General features: G+C 42.8%; 1 protein-coding gene across 1 annotated transcript; it reads right to left on the bottom strand.

Moving 5' to 3' along the window:
- On the bottom strand, positions 1 to 19,450 carry LOC310659251 (protein EURL). The gene is made up of 5 exons (XM_083402517.1): positions 19,303 to 19,450; positions 8,281 to 8,411; positions 2,617 to 3,150; positions 1,170 to 1,232; positions 1 to 306 (listed from the first exon to the last, which is right to left on the bottom strand). Exons 2-5 carry the CDS (start codon positions 8,402 to 8,404, stop codon positions 146 to 148), a joined length of 882 nt encoding a protein of 293 aa, XP_083258643.1. The 5' UTR covers positions 8,405 to 8,411; positions 19,303 to 19,450; the 3' UTR covers positions 1 to 145.
- Between the last annotated feature and the right edge of the window lie 663 nt (positions 19,451 to 20,113).

Raw genomic sequence — 20,113 nt, forward strand, 5'->3', positions numbered from 1 at the left:
CTTCTTCTTTTAAAAAAGAGCACTGTATGTAACTTCCGTTGCGTTTTGCAATGCGTACATGTTTAGAATTTTCCAAAATACTGCTTGAGTATGTTACTGTATGAGATAAGATTAACAAAGCAGGGAAAGGCAAGCTTTGCTGCAGCTATATGGAGATATTGGATTTCATTGCTGCCCGTCCCATCTGTAGACATGGCAATTTTGAACAGTTCTTTAGCAGCTGCTCAATAGCAATGTGACGGACATTGAGCTGTGAAGCCAAGGAGTCTTTTTCTTGCACTTGCTTAGTCAGCTCTTCAAACACATCTGAAATAAATATTAGCATCAAGTTAGTCCATGATTTCAGGAAGTACACCCATCACTTTGCAATTGTGTAGTGTCATTTACAAGATACTAAAAACAAAATGAAAGTTGTGAACCTATAAATCAGTAACCTAGAGCCCTTTCTGTCAGTTTGCATTTCTTAGTACAGAAAGTCTTGATCTGATGCGTAGAGAGCGAAGCTTCTCTGTGTGAAAGAAACAAGCAGAAGGCTCATGATGTTTGGGTTATTGCTTCAGAGAAGCTGAGTACTGCTGGCTTAAACTGTTTCCGTTATCTTTTTCTGTCAAGATCATGCTGACTATAATAATAAGGCCAGAAGCAGCCTGGGTTTCTCTTTCTATCTCTCTTCCTTCTGGTGTGGTGTTCTGTATATAGTGTTCAGGTTTAGTCTTATTATAAGTTATTGTAGGTTTAAGTAAAGTCTGCCGCAACTGGATTTCTTATGGACAGTGCCAATCCTGAATCTATTGGATTCGTGACCATTATGCTCATTTGCCTTCAGTAGCAGTAAAGCTCTGATGAATGAAATATTAATTGTCTCTGGTCTGTTTCTGGGGAATCCTGCAACGTGTTTAAGTTTTTACTCCGCTAACTATAAATTGGGATTCTACTCTGGATCAATATATGAGCAGAATACATGACACTTTATAGAATGCAGATGGCTGCTTTTACATTGTAGTCTCCAAAATTAATTTGTTTCTATTTCTCAAGATTTCTACCTTTTTCATGGGAAAAGAGAAAAAAGTGTATTTTCTACACTTAAAACTAGCAGTGTCTTTTTCCTTTATGTATTTATTTATTTTGGGGAGGACCAATCAATAGGCAAATATTAAAATTCACCTTACCCTGGATTTGCTGGAGAAGTTTCCCATTCAGCTGTTCCACCTCTGCAAGAGTCATCTTACTCACTGAAACAAGAAAAAGGAAAAAAACATAAGCCACCAGACAAAAGAGAGGGGGAGGGGAAGCAAAGGAGGGGTGACCTACAGAAATGTTTTAACAAACCATTTCGAAGGGTAACCAAGACTAACATAACTGAATGTTGGGCTTCTTCATTCTACTGTAGTGACAAGTCAGAAAAATGGAAAGCAGCAACATACTTAGGGTATTAATGTTCAGAAGAACATGGCAACCCTAAATACCCAGGAGTGAAAAAGTACAAGACTTAAGTTCATAAAGGTAAAGGTAAAGGGACCCCTGACCATTAGGTCCAGTCGCGAACGACTCTGGGGTTGCAGCACTCATCTCGCTTTATTGGCTGAGGGAGCCGGCATACAGTTTCCGGGTCATGTGGCCAGCATGACTAAGCCGCTTCTGGAGAACGAGAGCAGTGCACGGAAATGCCGTTTACCTTCCTGCCACAGCGGTACCTATTTATCTACTTGCACTTTGATGTGCTCTCGATCTGCTAGGTGGGCAGGAGCAGGGACCGAGCAATGGGAGCTCACCTGTCATGGGGATTTGAACCACCGACCTTCTGATCGGCAAGCCCGAGGCTCTGTAGCCACCAGCGCCACCAGCGTCCCGATAGTGCCACCCGCATCCCTTAAGTTCATACAACTGCCTTAATGTGAATTTGTGCCCTTTCTATGTCACATCCCATGAAGTCACACTCTTATCTGGTCAGGGTTATAAACATCCCTTTGGGGGAAATAAATGAGATGATGTCTGTGGCCATAAAAACTGAGCAGGCTTAACAGACTCTTGCTTGTTATCAGTTCCCCACCCACCAGCACACAGCAGAACGTCTGCACCCTTCAAAGCTGCTCCAGGTTTGTAAACCCTTTACTAGACACTAAATTAAGCATTCAAAGAGATCAATATTACTGGATTAACAGTGTCGTCTCATACGTGTTTCCCCAGAAGTAAGTTTCCATACACTCAATGGAGCTTACTCCCTTGTAAATGTCACGAGGCTGCAATCCTAAACACAACACAAAATCTGCTGATTTAAAACGAAGTATTTACATTTACGGGTTCTACGCTTGTGTGAACTCAGAAGACCTCCCTCCTTCTGCTTAAGTGTTAATCGCTGGAGTGAATCCACGTGTCAATGAAACGTTCAAAGATAAATACAATTTTAGTGTTTGCACATCAACTCAAAAAGGAAGACTTCCCTTCTTTCCTGGTGCATTTGACAATCAGATACTAGCAAGCAACATTTACTCTGTTCCCATTTCCAATGACTTTCAGACGACGAAGTCTGATTACTAAAAGCTATTAAAAATGCCTTTATAAAGATTTAGAACAAAAATATCGAGACACATAAGCATAAGCACTTCTTCCACTTACATTGCTCCCTGCTGTACTGCGGGTGTCTTCTTTCGACCTGGGAATCTGGACCTGTTTCCGCTTTCCCCATCTCCGCTGACTGGTCATGACTGGACCACAATGAACTACTACAGTGTAAGGTAGCACCTGCTTGCTGCAACATATCAAGTCTAAAATCGCTGGATTCTCTTGGTTCTAGAATACTGTGCGAACAGTTTGAAATACTCCCAGAGTTTCCATCTATCCATTTTGCAGAGTATTTAGGAACTTGGGAATCAAATTGTGGCAGTAGCTTTCTCTCTCTCTGATGTCTAAAGCCAAACAGTTGATGCTGTGCTTGCTTTGAACTTTCAGAATCCAAATCCAAATCTTTGTTTTGTGCATACTGTATAATCCAGTTAATTTTTTTGCTCAGTATGTTTTTCACTTCTGCATATGTGCTCTTGGAGAGTTTTGACTGTGGGCAACTCTGGTTTGCTATTAAGTGGAATTTCTCAAAACAGTCTCTGTGTCCCCTTAATGATCTTGTATGCAGAAGATCAGACTTTGGTATTCCTGAGGGGAGAAAAAAGTTACAAGTGGACACTGTAATTCAATTATATTAAATTGTAGGCTGCAGATATTTTAAGAAGAAATCGGCACTCAATGAAGACTAGACAGGTTGCAAGAACACAAGGTTCTGTATCTCATAGTCACTTAATTTTTCTCATAAGCAGCTCAAAGAGTTATCCACACCCCTATATAATGAAATACTTGGGACGCGGGTGGCGCTGTGGGTTAAACCACAGAGCCTAGGACTTGCCGATCAGAAGGTTGGCGGTTTGAATCCCCGCGACGGGGTGAGCTCCTGTTGCTCGGTCCGTGCTCCTGCCAACCTAGCAGTTCGAAAGCACGTCAAAGTGCAAGTAGATAAATAGGTACCGCTCCAGCGGGAAGGTAAACTGTGTTTCCGTGTGCTGCTCTGGTTTGCCAGAAGCGGCTTAGTCATGCTGGCCACATGACCCGGAAGCTGTACGCCGGCTTCCTCGGCCTATAAAGTCATTCTGGTCACATGACCTGGAAAGCTGTCTGAGGACAAATGCCGGCTACCTTGGCCTGAAGCGAGATGAGCACCACACCCCATAGTGGCCTTTGACTGGACTTAACCACCCAGGGTTCCTTTACCTTTTACATATCACACATAAACCAAACTGAATCCTATTAAGACTAAGGCAGGAATTTATAGACTACAGGAATACAGTGGTCCAGCTGTGCCCCTATCTGGACAAGGATAGCCTAACTTCTGTCGTCTATGGTTAACATCTCTAATGTTTACGGCAAAAAATGATAAGTACTATACTGAGATAGGCAGTGTCACTCAGGGCATCAGCACCTTTAATATGGCACCAATACAGTCTTTCACAAAACTGAAAGCCTTGCTTTGTAGAATTACTGGACAGAATCTGTTATCTAAGCACCTTTAAATAGGCTGGATTTTAACTAGGAAAAGCTCTGCGAACATCTATCATAAAGCAGATTATGCAACACATGTATGAATGTGAAATGAAGGAGTGTGGCAGTGCTGCAACTGTAATTCCACCAAGCAAAAAATGTGTTGCTGTTTTCACCAGAAGAACAACAAAAACAATTTTGTTCCATTCTACACATGGGTTTTGTCTCTCATCTATAGGGGTTTGGAAAGAATAAATCTAATCTTCCTTCTCAATCTCATTGAGAAGCTCACTTATTTCACATATGCTGCCACCCCAAAAAACATGAAGGGGAGATTTTCACATTCTGCACCCCGACAGCCAACAGAAGCTGTGTTCGTGCATTACACGGAACCATAGTTGATTCCAGCATGGTCTCGCTCCTGGCCATGCAAAGCAAACTTCATGGTTTGTTTCCCTCAAAGAAACCTTGGCTACTGCTTGTGCTGTGTTTGGAGAAGACTCAAACCAGGAGCTTGGAGATGAAACAAACCATGAACTCACGTTTGACTAACACAAGAAGAATAGCTTTGCGCTTCGTTGCTTCCAGCATGGCCAGGAGCAAAATGTGGACTTTTGAGTAATTTCATTAAATTTACACAACTTGATTGCAAGAAACCTCAAAGCTGCTTGTTTCAAGTTAAACCATAGTTAAGCATGATGTATGATGCACTAGAATCTTCATGGAAGTTTTCAACTGAGTGTACAACACCTGCAACAAAGACGAAGTGACAGTACATTGGCTGAGCAGAATTTATTCTGAAGAACAGCTGACTCTTTAAAATGAGTAAATAATATTTATATTAGTTCTCTCAGTCTACTGTGATTCTGCCACTCAAGCTCATGGTATTGTTTAAAAATATTTAAAGATACTGCTATTTATATCAATATATTAAATCCAGCAAATACCCTGTATAAATGCCTCACCAACACCGTGAGGGACTGTGCCAGAAAATCAAGAAGCAATGATTTCCAGCAGCTTATTACTGTGCAAGCAAATTAGCCTGTGGTACTGCTGGTTTTGAGTATGGAAAAATGCAGTCCTACCAATACATTTAGGCATTCAGCCATGCTGGCATAAGGCATTTAGCCAGTATGTTAACTCTGAAGGATTATCTCCCTGTAGAGTTGTAACTGAACTGACAAGCAGCTCTCAGCCAGCAGCTACTTATATTATGCCTGGGAGGACCCTCTATATTTGAAAAGCTTTAATTAAAATTCTGAAAGGGAACTCATGCCCCAACATATTTCTATCTTGGCTAAATATAAAACAGATGCTTAGAACAGCAAGCATGTACATGTAAAGAAAGTAGGAACTAAATCATCTGCTTTTCAAGAAGTATTTCAGAACAGGTGCAGATGCATTTTGAAGTAGGCATTTATTCTTTTCTACAGCCTTCTACAATGGAAGATCTCATTATATGGAACAGCCAGCATCAGCTTTTGTACCCAGCTCATGTTGCTGTGTTACACAATAGCTGCTGGGCTTGTTTTCTCTTTGTGTGCAAGTCTCTAATCCAAAGAGCTATGCTAGCAGCTGGGCAAGTTCAAAGAGCCATGAACAGGCACACACACAGCTTTGATGCCAGGACTTGCCAGCTAGCTGTTAACATCCATCGCCACCCTTTCTCCAGGTTGGATGGCACCCAAGTTTTTATTTCCTTAGATGCAATTATCCCTAGGTGGCTGATAATTAAGTAAAAGGCCACTTTGGGATTTTGCTTTGTTGCTGTGTGCATTTGGAGAGGTAGATTTTGTGAAGGTTTTTAAACCGATTTCTATCTAACTCAATGGGATAATTAATCAAATTTTAAAAGCACGCTGTATGGAGTAATTATTCCTTAATTGATTAAAAGAGATGGTTTGAAGTGTTTTTACTGCAAAGTAATAGCGTGAGTGAATTAATCAATTGATCAGAACTTTTTGTTTTGTTTCAGGGGAATTGTTACCAAGATAACAGGCCATTAAGATACAGGTCTGGAATGATCATACAACTGCAAAACAGGAGGGTCATTCAGTCTAACCCACTGCCTTATTTTTTTAACTTATTATAAAATTTCAACCCAACCCCTGCCGCCCAAAAGAGCCCAGAGTGTGAAAGACAGCAACAAAGCAATCCAATTTAAAAATAAAACAAACAACACCTAAAAACCATTTGAAAACGGTCCGGTTTCCTTACAGCTAATAATTTGCAGATTGGGAGAACTTTGGAGCCACCTTTGGAAGAGAATGAATAGCAACGAGACATCTCCCCTGAACCTTGTGAGCCCAGCCAGGGTAAGAAGGACACTTGCCCCTGTACTCTGGAACCCGAACAAAGCAAACTGGCTTGGTTTATAAGTCATTTTTCTTCTCTCCATTTTACTAGCAAGCCAACAAACCCTTCAGAATGCTGCAACAGCCCTGTTTTTTAAAAACTGTTCTTTGCCAAGTACTTTGCTGCAGGATATAGCATAGAAAGTCCTGCACAAACCAGCGGCCAGTGTAGTCCATTGCTCCTATGACAGCACTCAGAAAAAGTAGAGTGCTTTCTACTTCTGGTACCAAGTAAGATTTTAGTAACAACTGCTCAATATTTATCTGCCCGATCATTAGATTCCATACAGGGCAAACTAGGGAAAGGGGATCTATTTGTTGTTACAGATCAACAATCCTCAACCAGCTTTGCTGCCTAGACTGGTATTTAAAAAACAGCATTGACTGTAGTCTGGTAACCTTTGTTGCCTCAAATAAATATGAGGCAAAACTCTAAAGTCATTTGTGCAGGAAGGCTATTACTGGATGGAACACCAGCGAATGTTTATTACTACAAAAATATGTTTAGACTTGTTTACTTGGGACTTGTTCATCTCTTACGAAATACAGTTCATGACAAAATGCACATGCTTCCACTTGTCTTTTAGAATATACAATACTGTACAGAAACGTACAATTTAACTATTATTCTAGGTCAAATTTCTATTGTTTGGAGCCCTAAAGAGTAGTTAAACTTCATATTTCAACACAGCACTGTTTGGTCTCCCGCTTGTATTTAGAATGAACATTTGTCAAGAAATGTATTTTGTAAGACACAAACACGTATGAATGCTGGAACTGTAACAAAACTGAGAATAAGGGAAATTGAAATCGCCAAGTAAATGCGTGCTTCGAAACGCACAGCGTGTTTATTTAAAGACTGGGCAAATGTGAGTATCGGTTAACTAAACTAGCAGTCCTTCAAATCCTGATTATCAGATTATAAAGTTACAAAAAGCTCAAGAGTAAATTACTGTAACTATTTACAGGGCTCACATGCATATAGTACAAGCCCAAAAGGTTTGAGTTGTATTCTGATCCTCTCATCTCCAAACTGAGTGATTTTTTTAAAAAAATTCACACAAACACCCTGTGAGGGAGATGGAGCTTAAAGTTAGCATCTTGCTTAATACCATAAGGTAAATTTAAAAGCATAACAGGGATGTGAACGCAGGTTTCGTGTGTCTGAATTAAAGACTTTAGCAGTGGCATCAAGCTAACCTGACAGTCATGCTGGATCCTTAACAAGTTTTCAGCTTGAAAGTATTTTAAACCATTGCTAGGAAACAAGACTAGCAAGAGTTTCTGCTGCACGCTGACAGGCTCTAAATGACAGCCAACATATAAAATGTATATATAATGCAATTATCTGTCTGTGTTTCATTTCCCTCAGACCTCACTAAGATTTTGTCTCTCAACACTCAGTGTTTAATATATGGAATGGAATATATGGTCACAGGTATACAGAGGGTTGCTGGGGGGTTTTTGGTGGCATACAAACCTTGTTAAATGAATAAAATCTGATACGGGAAAGCTTATGCTATAATAAATTGGTTTGTTTTTAAGGTGTCACAAAACTCGGTTGTTTTTACAGATGGCTACTCCATCTGGCAATGACATAATGTGGTTGCTAAGAAACAGTAGGTTATCCTGCATTTAGATCCTTAACTCCTGAAAAAGTCCAACAAGTGATCTGTATTATTTAGTGACTACTTTTGAATTTGTCTCTATTACTGTAGATGTTTTTTAGTGGATAGGACACTACAGAGAATTTTCACAAATATACTAACAGTTAAAATGTTGTATTTATTTACTACTTTTCCAGTAAAAGAGACATTCTTCCAATAATAAGAATTTCCTTTCAGAATTTCCCAAAGCCTCAAGGGCGCAGTATTATTATTCAATGTTAGGCTACACTTACCTTCAATGTTTAGCTCAAAACAAATGTGGCAGAATGAGAGAGTCTCTCTTTCTGTTCCTAACTTGCACACGCTGCAAACATTATCATCGTTCAAGTCAATGTTAACAAACTGCTCTTCGTTCATAGTGTCCCTAAAAGAGAAAATGCCCTGTTACCCAGTGAAGGCTGAAGAAAACCACATCCTAGCACTAACCACAACCTAAATTTGAACATACTGTGTGGCAATGCACCTGAGAGTTTCTATTTTCCATTTCCCATAGATTTGAAACTGAAGCCTTATTTCTAGACATCCTTTATTCTACATTTTCATAATTTCAAGCCTACAGGATTAGTATTCTCCACATTTGGTTTGCTCTACATGGCCTAAATACTTTAAAACTCACTGAGCAAGTGCTTAAATTATATGCTCTTCTGTAGTTCTCTAATCTGATATGAAAGGAAAACAATGCCCTTTGACATGCTCACTATGTTTTTCCTGTGAACAATTAACTGTATTTAAGAATTTAAAATATTTGTGCCAATTCAGTTTGGCAGTCACAGATGTATTTTGCATTTTTGTCACTTGTCTAAAAACATGAACACATCACAACTTGCAATTTTTATTTTAATACTTATATTCCGCTTTCCACTACGTAGGTCTCAAAGTGGCTTACAGCAATAAAATATACTACACACAAAGTTGACACCACAAATTAAACCTCTAAAGTTTAAATCTAAAAAAAGAAAAGAAAAACGTAAAACTTCTGAGAAGCATCCAGGGTACAAAGGCCTCCTAAATAAAGCAATTCTGACCAGATGTCTGAAACTCAATAGGGACAGTGGCTGTCTTAACTTCTTGTGGGAAGGAGTTCCACAGAGCTGGGCCCACAACAATGCCTCCAAAGTCATCTGAAGCCTATACTGTACATGTTTTGCCTTACACATTTTCCTAACACGGCTGGAACTGTGAGTATTAATCTGGAATAATTAACAGGCTTGATCACATCTCCTGTGCAATACACTAGTGTTGTAATTAAGGATTGTAATGTCATTTGGCTTGAACATCCTGTTTAAACTACATTCAGTATACGGTTTGGATTCTGCAGGGGCAACCATGCCGAATAACATATGACGATGATTTTCAACTCATCAGGCTGCTAATATAAAAGGTAAGTTAATGAAACCCAGCATCCTCTGTAGTAAATTGAAATTGTTTCTCTCTCAAACTGTTCATTAGCTATTAAGAGTCTATTAACTACGCAGAACATTCATTGGAGTTTTACTTAAGGCCTTCAAGAGATTTGAAGTACTCTGTTTAATACCCACAGAAACTAAAACCAGGATTCTATGAGGCTGGTTTTCCTAGAGAGGACTAGGACTGCATACACACTATACATTTAAAGGACCCCCACCCCAAAATAATATGGAAACGATTCCATTAAGGGTGCTGGAAACTGCAGCTCTGTGAGGCGTAAACTACAACTCCCATGGGGTATTTTTTCTTTATGTTGTGTATTTTGTGTTTTGTATACTGTAAACCACTCTGTGATCCTCAGATGAAGGGCAGTATATAAATTTATTTTGTTATTGTTATTATTAATCATGTGTATGCAACTTAGGTCATCTTTTTACAAAAAAGAAATCAAAAGAATATAGAGAACTGGCCAATAGTGCATTCTGCGGTTATCAACCTACATCTTTGAGAATAAAGGCATCCACTAGAGATCACACTGGCTCATCTTCTGGGAGAAATACATGTCACCCTTAATATTTTAAAAGAATTTGCTCGCTTTGAGAGAACCAATAAGGATTGTCCTTTCAACAAGTCTCCTTTGTTGTCTTAAAAATTAAACAGAAAATAAAGCTAACTTCTTATCCCCACTCCCTGAAATAGTGCTGGCTGTGGCAAGGGAAATGGACCTAACGCATGCTCAGAGCCACATGTTTTTCAGTAAAAGTGGTAAATCTGCAGCACACCAAACCTTGTTCGATTCCAAAAACCCACCAGCCCAGGCAATAGTCAGGGATGGAGGGGATTGTGCTCCAGCAGTATTTGAGGTAGGGTGGATTTTGAATGCTGTTGGGTGATTTTTGTGGATCAACACTTTTAATGGATTTGTATGATTGCTGCCACTGCAAATTGCTTGGGTAGTCCTTTGTGTGAAGCAATACATAAACAGAATAAACATAACCTAATCTCTGCCCTACAAATTAGCAATCGTGTTCAGGTGCTGGGATCGTAATTTTAGTTTCAAAATTAAACCGTGTCACTTAATTAAATAAGGCTGCTCCATTACTCACTCTGCCTCCTCGGTACTATTCTGAATATTCTATTAGCTAGAACCAAGTGGGAGTTTCAGGGCTAAGCAGGGTTTAGGGCCAAGTTGCTGCCCAGATAGAGTAACTGCCTGGGAAACACATCTATACTGCCTATGGGGAGGGGTGTGTGTGTGCAAGTAAATAAAAATAAGTGAAGACCCACAATTAAGAGCGGAAGGTTGATGAGGAAGCAATTAACATGCAGGGAGAAGTGGATTCAGCACAGCCTCAACATTTTCTCCATGGCAGATTTCACGAGTCACCTAAACACTCCCGCCCCCTCAAAAAAGCTAGTCATAAATATGGCTCCAGCACTACCAAAATCTACCAGGATGTAGATTTCCCTAAACATGCCTCCACACTACATTCAGTATATGGCTTGGATTCTGCAGGGGCAACCATGCTGAATAATGTACAATGGTGATTTTCAATTCAATTCAAGGCTGCTAATATAAAGGGTACCTCACTTGGCATGCCTATTCCCTTAGTAAACGTATGTATTATTAACTCCTCTTAAGCCCTATATATTTGTTGTTGTTTAGTCGTGTCCGACTCTTCGTGACCCCATGGACCAGAGCATGCCAGGCACTCCGTCTTCATATATATATATATATATATGCTTTCGTAGATTTTCACGGGTACAGGAATGCAGGTTTTGGTGTCCTCGGGTGTCTTCCCGTGTAAAAGTTGGGGTGTCTAGGCGACGTTTCGACGAGGTCTCACTCGTCATCTTCAGGCTGGTGCTTTCGGCTTCTTGTTACTGGAACAGAGCAGGATCTCAGTGTTTGAGTTCCTATAAATACTGTTGAGGAGGTGTGGTGTATAGCCTCCAATGTTCTGGGCAGAGAGGAGGTTCCCAGGCTAGTGTGCCTTTTCTTCTTTTGTTCCTTAATTACTTGAGGGATATCTTGAGTGATTTCTTGAGTGATTTCCTGAATCACACTTAGGTGGGTCATTAGGTGTGGATTAGTTGCTAAAGCCTTCGTGTCTTGAACTCTTGAACTTTGTGAAGAGTTTTTCTGAGAAGATGGCTGTACTGCACTTGGTTGTGCTCTGGCTTGGCTTCGTGTATAGGGGCGAGCTGTGGTTTTGTGGCCTGTGCCAGCCAGATCTGTGTAGGGATTGCAGGGGGGTGCAGCATCCGGAGGTGCCACCCTGGTTTGGCTACTGGATGGTGTCTGTAATTTATCTGTGGAGAGGGTCTGGGTTTGGGTCTGGTGTGGTTGATTGGTGATGGCGTTCTGTGTGCTTCTGGATCTGGTGTCAGATTTTGTGGGGAGGGCTAATTTCCAGATGTCTGGCAAGCGGGATGTGTCGTCACGCTTGTTCATGTTGTGAGGGTGTTTCTCTATCTCGATGGCTTCCATGATTATTCTCTTGTGGTGATGTTCCATGTTAAAGAGCAATTTGGAATCTGCAAAATTAATTTCGTGTCCTGTTTCTTTCATGTGTTGGAAAAGAGAGGAAGTTTTTTCTTCTTTTTTGACGGCATTCTTGTGTTCTGCGATCCGTGCATTTATTCGTCTGTTTGTTTGTCCAATGTACGTGGCTGGGCAGACTTTGCAGGGTATTTCATAGACCCCTTGGTTTTCCAACTGAATTTTATCCTTGGGGTTTCTGAGGATATTGGCTATTTTTTGGTTGGTGCAAAAGGCTGTTTTGATATTGTGTTTATGGAGGATTTTGCTAATTTTATCTGTAGTGCCCTTGATATAAGGAAGGAGGGCTATGCCATTGTTTTCTTCTGTGTCTTGGTTTTTGGGGGGTGTTTCTTTTTGGATTAGCTTCGTAACCCTGTTTTGCTGGTATCCATTGGCAATTAACACATTTGAGAGATTCTGTAACTCAGTTGTCAAGTGGTCTTCGTCAGCCAGGCGTTTGGTTCTGGAGATGAGAGTCTTGGCTACGGAGTTTATTTGTGCAGGGTGGTGGTGAGATTGTGCATGTAAGTAGCGGTTGGTGTGTGTTTTTTTCCGGTAGATAGTGTGTCCTAGGGAGCCATCAGGTTTTTTGTAGATTAGGACGTCAAGGAAGGGAAGTTGGTTGTTGGCTTCTATTTCCATAGTGAATTGTATTTTGGGGTGTAGGCTGTTGAGATGTGTGAGGAAGCTATCCAGTTTTTCCTTCCCGTGTGGCCAAATTACAAAGGTGTCGTCAACATATCTGAGCCAAAGTTTGGGTTTGTGTTCTGACTTGTCTAAAGCATTGGTTTCAAAGTGTTCCATGTACAGGTTAGCGATGACCGGTGAGAGGGGTGATCCCATAGGTGCTCCTTCTATCTGTTTGTATCTTTGTCCATTGTGGATGAAGTACGTGTTGGTTAGGCAGTGGTTGGTCAGGTCCAAGATGTATTCGGGGGGATTGTATTTGTTTTGAATGGCTGTCAAGGCTTCATTAATGGGCACTTGTGTGAAGAGAGATACAACATCGAAGCTCACAAGTAGGTCATTGGGTTGTAGGTTTTGCTTCTTTATTGTTTCTATGAACTGGAAGGAGTTTGGAACGTGTGAAGAGATGGATTCTGCATAGGGCTGAAGTTGCTTGGCGAGAAATTTAGCGAGATTTTGTAGAGGTGAGCCTATGGAGCTGACTATTGGTCTGAGTGGTGTTCCTTCTTTGTGTATCTTGGGGAGGCCGTAGAGTTTGGGGCATCTGGATGATTTTTCTCTGGGGATGATTCTTAGCTGGATTTCTTCACTGATAGGAGAGGCTTTTATTTTGGATTTGGTGGTTTTTTCCAGATAGGTGGTGGGATCTGTTTTTATAGGTTGGTAGGTAGGGTCTTGGAGTAGATTTGATAGTTTTGTTTGGTAGTCTGATGTGTTCATCACAACAGTGGCATTACCTTTGTCTGCTGGGAGAATGATTATGTTGTTGTCTTTCCTCAGGTTGGTGAGTGCTTTCTGTTCTTCTTTGTGTAAATTGCTTCTGGGTGGTTTGCTGGAGCAGAGGATGTTGGTGACTTCAAGTCTGATTTTATTGGCTTCATCTGGATTGATTTTGGTTAGGCTAGCTTCGACTCCGCATATGATGTTTTCCGTGGGGATGCGTCTCGGGGCGACTGCAAAGTTGAAACCTTTGGAGAGTACTTTGGTTTCAGTTGAGGTGAGGATCCTGTCTGATATGTTATGTACTGTTTGTTTCATGGGTTGTTGTGGAGGGTGGCTGGGCTTCTGGCGTTTCTCTAGTTTGTGGAGTTTGTTGGTGTGTGTGTCTGTCTTGTGTGAGGTCTCCGTTTCAGCTCTCCAGACGGCTAGTTGTTTGCATTTGTCCCAGAGTGCAGGGTGGATTTTGTTACAGAGTTTGAGGTGAAGAGTGAGTAGATCTTTGTTGGTTTGGTTTAGTAGGTATCTTTTCTTGTGTAGTTCGTTTCTGATTAGAGATAGTTCAGTTCGTTTCAGGATCCTTTCGGTAGCTGGGGTTTTAGAGTGGAATTTAAGTTGGAAGCATGTGGGAATTAAGTTGTTGTCTCGGCAGTTGCGTAGGAACAAGAGATCACATAAGATGGTGGCTCTTCGGATTTCTAGTTTCTCGTAGGTTCTTGTCAGCTGGAAGGTTTCCTCCCCGTAGAGGTGAGATATTTGCTTTCGTAGATTTTCACGGGTACAGGAATGCAGGTTTTGGTGTCCTCGGGTGTCTTCCCGTGTAAAAGTTGGGGTGTCTAGGCGACGTTTCGACGAGGTCTCACTCGTCATCTTCAGGCTGGTGCTTTCGGCTTCTTGTTACTGGAACAGAGCAGGATCTCAGTGTTTGAGTTCCTATAAATACTGTTGAGGAGGTGTGGTGTATAGCCTCCAATGTTCTGGGCAGAGAGGAGGTTCCCAGGCTAGTGTGCCTTTTCTTCTTTTGTTCCTTAATTACTTGAGGGATATCTTGAGTGATTTCTTGAGTGATTTCCTGAATCACACTTAGGTGGGTCATTAGGTGTGGATTAGTTGCTAAAGCCTTCGTGTCTTGAACTCTTGAACTTTGTGAAGAGTTTTTCTGAGAAGATGGCTGTACTGCACTTGGTTGTGCTCTGGCTTGGCTTCGTGTATAGGGGCGAGCTGTGGTTTTGTGGCCTGTGCCAGCCAGATCTGTGTAGGGATTGCAGGGGGGTGCAGCATCCGGAGGTGCCACCCTGGTTTGGCTACTGGATGGTGTCTGTAATTTATCTGTGGAGAGGGTCTGGGTTTGGGTCTGGTGTGGTTGATTGGTGATGGCGTTCTGTGTGCTTCTGGATCTGGTGTCAGATTTTGTGGGGAGGGCTAATTTCCAGATGTCTGGCAAGCGGGATGTGTCGTCACGCTTGTTCATGTTGTGAGGGTGTTTCTCTATCTCGATGGCTTCCATGATTATTCTCTTGTGGTGATGTTCCATGTTAAAGAGCAATTTGGAATCTGCAAAATTAATTTCGTGTCCTGTTTCTTTCATGTGTTGGAAAAGAGAGGAAGTTTTTTCTTCTTTTTTGACGGCATTCTTGTGTTCTGCGATCCGTGCATTTATTCGTCTGTTTGTTTGTCCAATGTACGTGGCTGGGCAGACTTTGCAGGGTATTTCATAGACCCCTTGGTTTTCCAACTGAATTTTATCCTTGGGGTTTCTGAGGATATTGGCTATTTTTTGGTTGGTGCAAAAGGCTGTTTTGATATTGTGTTTATGGAGGATTTTGCTAATTTTATCTGTAGTGCCCTTGATATAAGGAAGGAGGGCTATGCCATTGTTTTCTTCTGTGTCTTGGTTTTTGGGGGGTGTTTCTTTTTGGATTAGCTTCGTAACCCTGTTTTGCTGGTATCCATTGGCAATTAACACATTTGAGAGATTCTGTAACTCAGTTGTCAAGTGGTCTTCGTCAGCCAGGCGTTTGGTTCTGGAGATGAGAGTCTTGGCTACGGAGTTTATTTGTGCAGGGTGGTGGTGAGATTGTGCATGTAAGTAGCGGTTGGTGTGTGTTTTTTTCCGGTAGATAGTGTGTCCTAGGGAGCCATCAGGTTTTTTGTAGATTAGGACGTCAAGGAAGGGAAGTTAACAACTTAATTCCCACATGCTTCCAACTTAAATTCCACTCTAAAACCCCAGCTACCGAAAGGATCCTGAAACGAACTGAACTATCTCTAATCAGAAACGAACTACACAAGAAAAGATACCTACTAAACCAAACCAACAAAGATCTACTCACTCTTCACCTCAAACTCTGTAACAAAATCCACCCTGCACTCTGGGACAAATGCAAACAACTAGCCGTCTGGAGAGCTGAAACGGAGACCTCACACAAGACAGACACACACACCAACAAACTCCACAAACTAGAGAAACGCCAGAAGCCCAGCCACCCTCCACAACAACCCATGAAACAAACAGTACATAACATATCAGACAGGATCCTCACCTCAACTGAAACCAAAGTACTCTCCAAAGGTTTCAACTTTGCAGTCGCCCCGAGACGCATCCCCACGGAAAACATCATATGCGGAGTCGAAGCTAGCCTAACCAAAATCAATCCAGATGAAGCCAATAAAATCAGACTTGAAGTCACCAACATCCTCTGCTCCAGCAAACCACCCAGAAGCAATTTACACAAAGAAGAACAGAAAGCACTCACCAACCTGAGGAAAGACAACAACATAATCATTCTCCCAGCAGACAAAGGTAATGCCACTGTTGTGATGAACACATCAGACTACCAAACAAAACTATCAAATCTACTCCAAGACCCTACCTACCAACCTATAAAAACAGATCCCACCACCTATCTGGAAAAAACCACCAAATCCAAAATAAAAGCCTCTCCTATCAGTGAAGAAATCCAGCTAAGAATCATCCCCAGAGAAAAATCATCCAGATGCCCCAAACTCTACGGCCTCCCCAAGATACACAAAGAAGGAACACCACTCAGACCAATAGTCAGCTCCATAGGCTCACCTCTACAAAATCTCGCTAAATTTCTCGCCAAGCAACTTCAGCCCTATGCAGAATCCATCTCTTCACACGTTCCAAACTCCTTCCAGTTCATAGAAACAATAAAGAAGCAAAACCTACAACCCAATGACCTACTTGTGAGCTTCGATGTTGTATCTCTCTTCACACAAGTGCCCATTAATGAAGCCTTGACAGCCATTCAAAACAAATACAATCCCCCCGAATACATCTTGGACCTGACCAACCACTGCCTAACCAACACGTACTTCATCCACAATGGACAAAGATACAAACAGATAGAAGGAGCACCTATGGGATCACCCCTCTCACCGGTCATCGCTAACCTGTACATGGAACACTTTGAAACCAATGCTTTAGACAAGTCAGAACACAAACCCAAACTTTGGCTCAGATATGTTGACGACACCTTTGTAATTTGGCCACACGGGAAGGAAAAACTGGATAGCTTCCTCACACATCTCAACAGCCTACACCCCAAAATACAATTCACTATGGAAATAGAAGCCAACAACCAACTTCCCTTCCTTGACGTCCTAATCTACAAAAAACCTGATGGCTCCCTAGGACACACTATCTACCGGAAAAAAACACACACCAACCGCTACTTACATGCACAATCTCACCACCACCCTGCACAAATAAACTCCGTAGCCAAGACTCTCATCTCCAGAACCAAACGCCTGGCTGACGAAGACCACTTGACAACTGAGTTACAGAATCTCTCAAATGTGTTAATTGCCAATGGATACCAGCAAAACAGGGTTACGAAGCTAATCCAAAAAGAAACACCCCCCAAAAACCAAGACACAGAAGAAAACAATGGCATAGCCCTCCTTCCTTATATCAAGGGCACTACAGATAAAATTAGCAAAATCCTCCATAAACACAATATCAAAACAGCCTTTTGCACCAACCAAAAAATAGCCAATATCCTCAGAAACCCCAAGGATAAAATTCAGTTGGAAAACCAAGGGGTCTATGAAATACCCTGCAAAGTCTGCCCAGCCACGTACATTGGACAAACAAACAGACGAATAAATGCACGGATCGCAGAACACAAGAATGCCGTCAAAAAAGAAGAAAAAACTTCCTCTCTTTTCCAACACATGAAAGAAACAGGACACGAAATTAATTTTGCAGATTCCAAATTGCTCTTTAACATGGAACATCACCACAAGAGAATAATCATGGAAGCCATCGAGATAGAGAAACACCCTCACAACATGAACAAGCGTGACGACACATCCCGCTTGCCAGACATCTGGAAATTAGCCCTCCCCACAAAATCTGACACCAGATCCAGAAGCACACAGAACGCCATCACCAATCAACCACACCAGACCCAAACCCAGACCCTCTCCACAGATAAATTACAGACACCATCCAGTAGCCAAACCAGGGTGGCACCTCCGGATGCTGCACCCCCCTGCAATCCCTACACAGATCTGGCTGGCACAGGCCACAAAACCACAGCTCGCCCCTATACACGAAGCCAAGCCAGAGCACAACCAAGTGCAGTACAGCCATCTTCTCAGAAAAACTCTTCACAAAGTTCAAGAGTTCAAGACACGAAGGCTTTAGCAACTAATCCACACCTAATGACCCACCTAAGTGTGATTCAGGAAATCACTCAAGAAATCACTCAAGATATCCCTCAAGTAATTAAGGAACAAAAGAAGAAAAGGCACACTAGCCTGGGAACCTCCTCTCTGCCCAGAACATTGGAGGCTATACACCACACCTCCTCAACAGTATTTATAGGAACTCAAACACTGAGATCCTGCTCTGTTCCAGTAACAAGAAGCCGAAAGCACCAGCCTGAAGATGACGAGTGAGACCTCGTCGAAACGTCGCCTAGACACCCCAACTTTTACACGGGAAGACACCCGAGGACACCAAAACCTGCATATATATATATATATATATATGTGTGTGTGTGTGTGTGTGTGTGTGTGTGTGAGAGAGAGAGAGAGAGAATGAATTATATATATATGGGGGGGGGTTATAAAAACGTGTGTGTGTGTACACACACACATATATACAGTGGTACCTTGGGTTACATACACTTCAGCTTACAGACTCCATTAACCCAGAAGGCCCCATTAGCCAAAGTGGTGCTTCAGGTTAAGAACAGTTTCATGTTAAGAACGGACCTCCGGAATGAATTAAGTACTTAACCCGAGGTACCACTGTGTGTGTATTCATACACACACGTGTGTATTAATAACTCCTCTTAAACTACACACACACACAAATATTCTCTTTTAAACCTGCCATTTATCCACTTCCCACCGAGGCTCATCTTAATACCCTCAAACAGCCCCCCCCCTCCTCTTACCAATGCAAATATCATTATCGTTAACGCTTCCCTCTTAAAACCGGGCCCCTCACCAACTTCCCATACCTAATAATACCTTCTCAGCAGGAACAGCAGCTCCTCTTTAAACCTTTTTGCCCGTTTGCCCAGCAGCCATGGGGCAAAAATGACTCCCCCCCCCCCCAATCTAACACTCAGTTAACCCTATAGTCGCCGTTCTCCACGGCGCTCCGACAAGAGCAGCGCACACCGTGGTCACCCAGGACCAAAGAGCACTGTCTGAGGGCCAGAGCTACCGGGGAAGGAGGAGGAGGAGGTCACAGGGAAGCCCTACGCCGGGACCAAGGGGGTGAAGGGAGGGAGGGAGGCCGTCCCCGCGGGCCCTGCCGCCTGAGGCAACCGCCTCGCCTCGCCTCAGGGCCAGCCCTGGTCCAGAATAACCGGCGGCGGCCTCGTCAACCCGCTCGGGAATCGTCGTTTCCCCTCACCGTGTCCGCGCTCCGCCCGCCGCGCTCCCCGCTTTTGTCCTCCGGAGCCGCCGAGCACCGTCTGAGGGAAGAAGGCGAAGGACGGGCTCTGCTCGGCCTCCTCGCGCCCGGAGCCCCGCCCACTCCCCGCCTTCCCGGACTGGACCATTGCGTGCTGCAGAAAGGGGGTGCGCGTCTGTGTCCTCATTTTTTGTGTGCGCGCGCGTTTATTCGGTTTTTTTTCCCTTTCCCTTCTATCGCCTCGCTAGTCGTCTTTATCTGCTCTGCTCGCGTTTCTTCCAGAAAGCGGGCTGGCTTCACTTCGGTCCTCACGCAAAACATACAAACACCCCCCCCGAACACCAATGGGCCCGGCCGGGAATAGGCGTCGCGCGCTGCCTGCGAGTGCAGAGACATACTGAAAAAAGTGCAGAGTGGCGCGCCGAGCCTCAGTTTCTGGGTTCTGTCGGTTGTTTTCTTCCCGCGGGGAGGGGAGAGCAGCATAGCTGTCATCTTTTCCCTTTTCTCGCGAGGAATCCTATTCGGAATAAGGGAATTTCCCTTAAAAAAAGGAAACGTTGACAGCTATGGAGAGCAGAGCGACGGAATTTTCAGAGGATGGAGCACAAGGTTGCAGCAGCCCACGGGGAAGGGTGGCGCTGTGGGTTAAACCACAGAGCCTAGGACTTGTCGATCAGAAGGTCGGCAGTTCGAATCCCTGCGACGGGGTGAGCTCCCATTGCTCATTCCCTGCTCCTGCCAACCTAGCAGTTTGAAAGCACACCGGTGCAAGTAGATAAATAGGTACCACTCCGGCGGGAAGGTAAACGGC

The sequence above is a fragment of the Podarcis tiliguerta genome (assembly GCF_965153285.1).
Source record: "Podarcis tiliguerta genome assembly, chromosome: 10".
NCBI classification, from domain to species: Eukaryota; Metazoa; Chordata; class Lepidosauria; order Squamata; family Lacertidae; genus Podarcis; species Podarcis tiliguerta.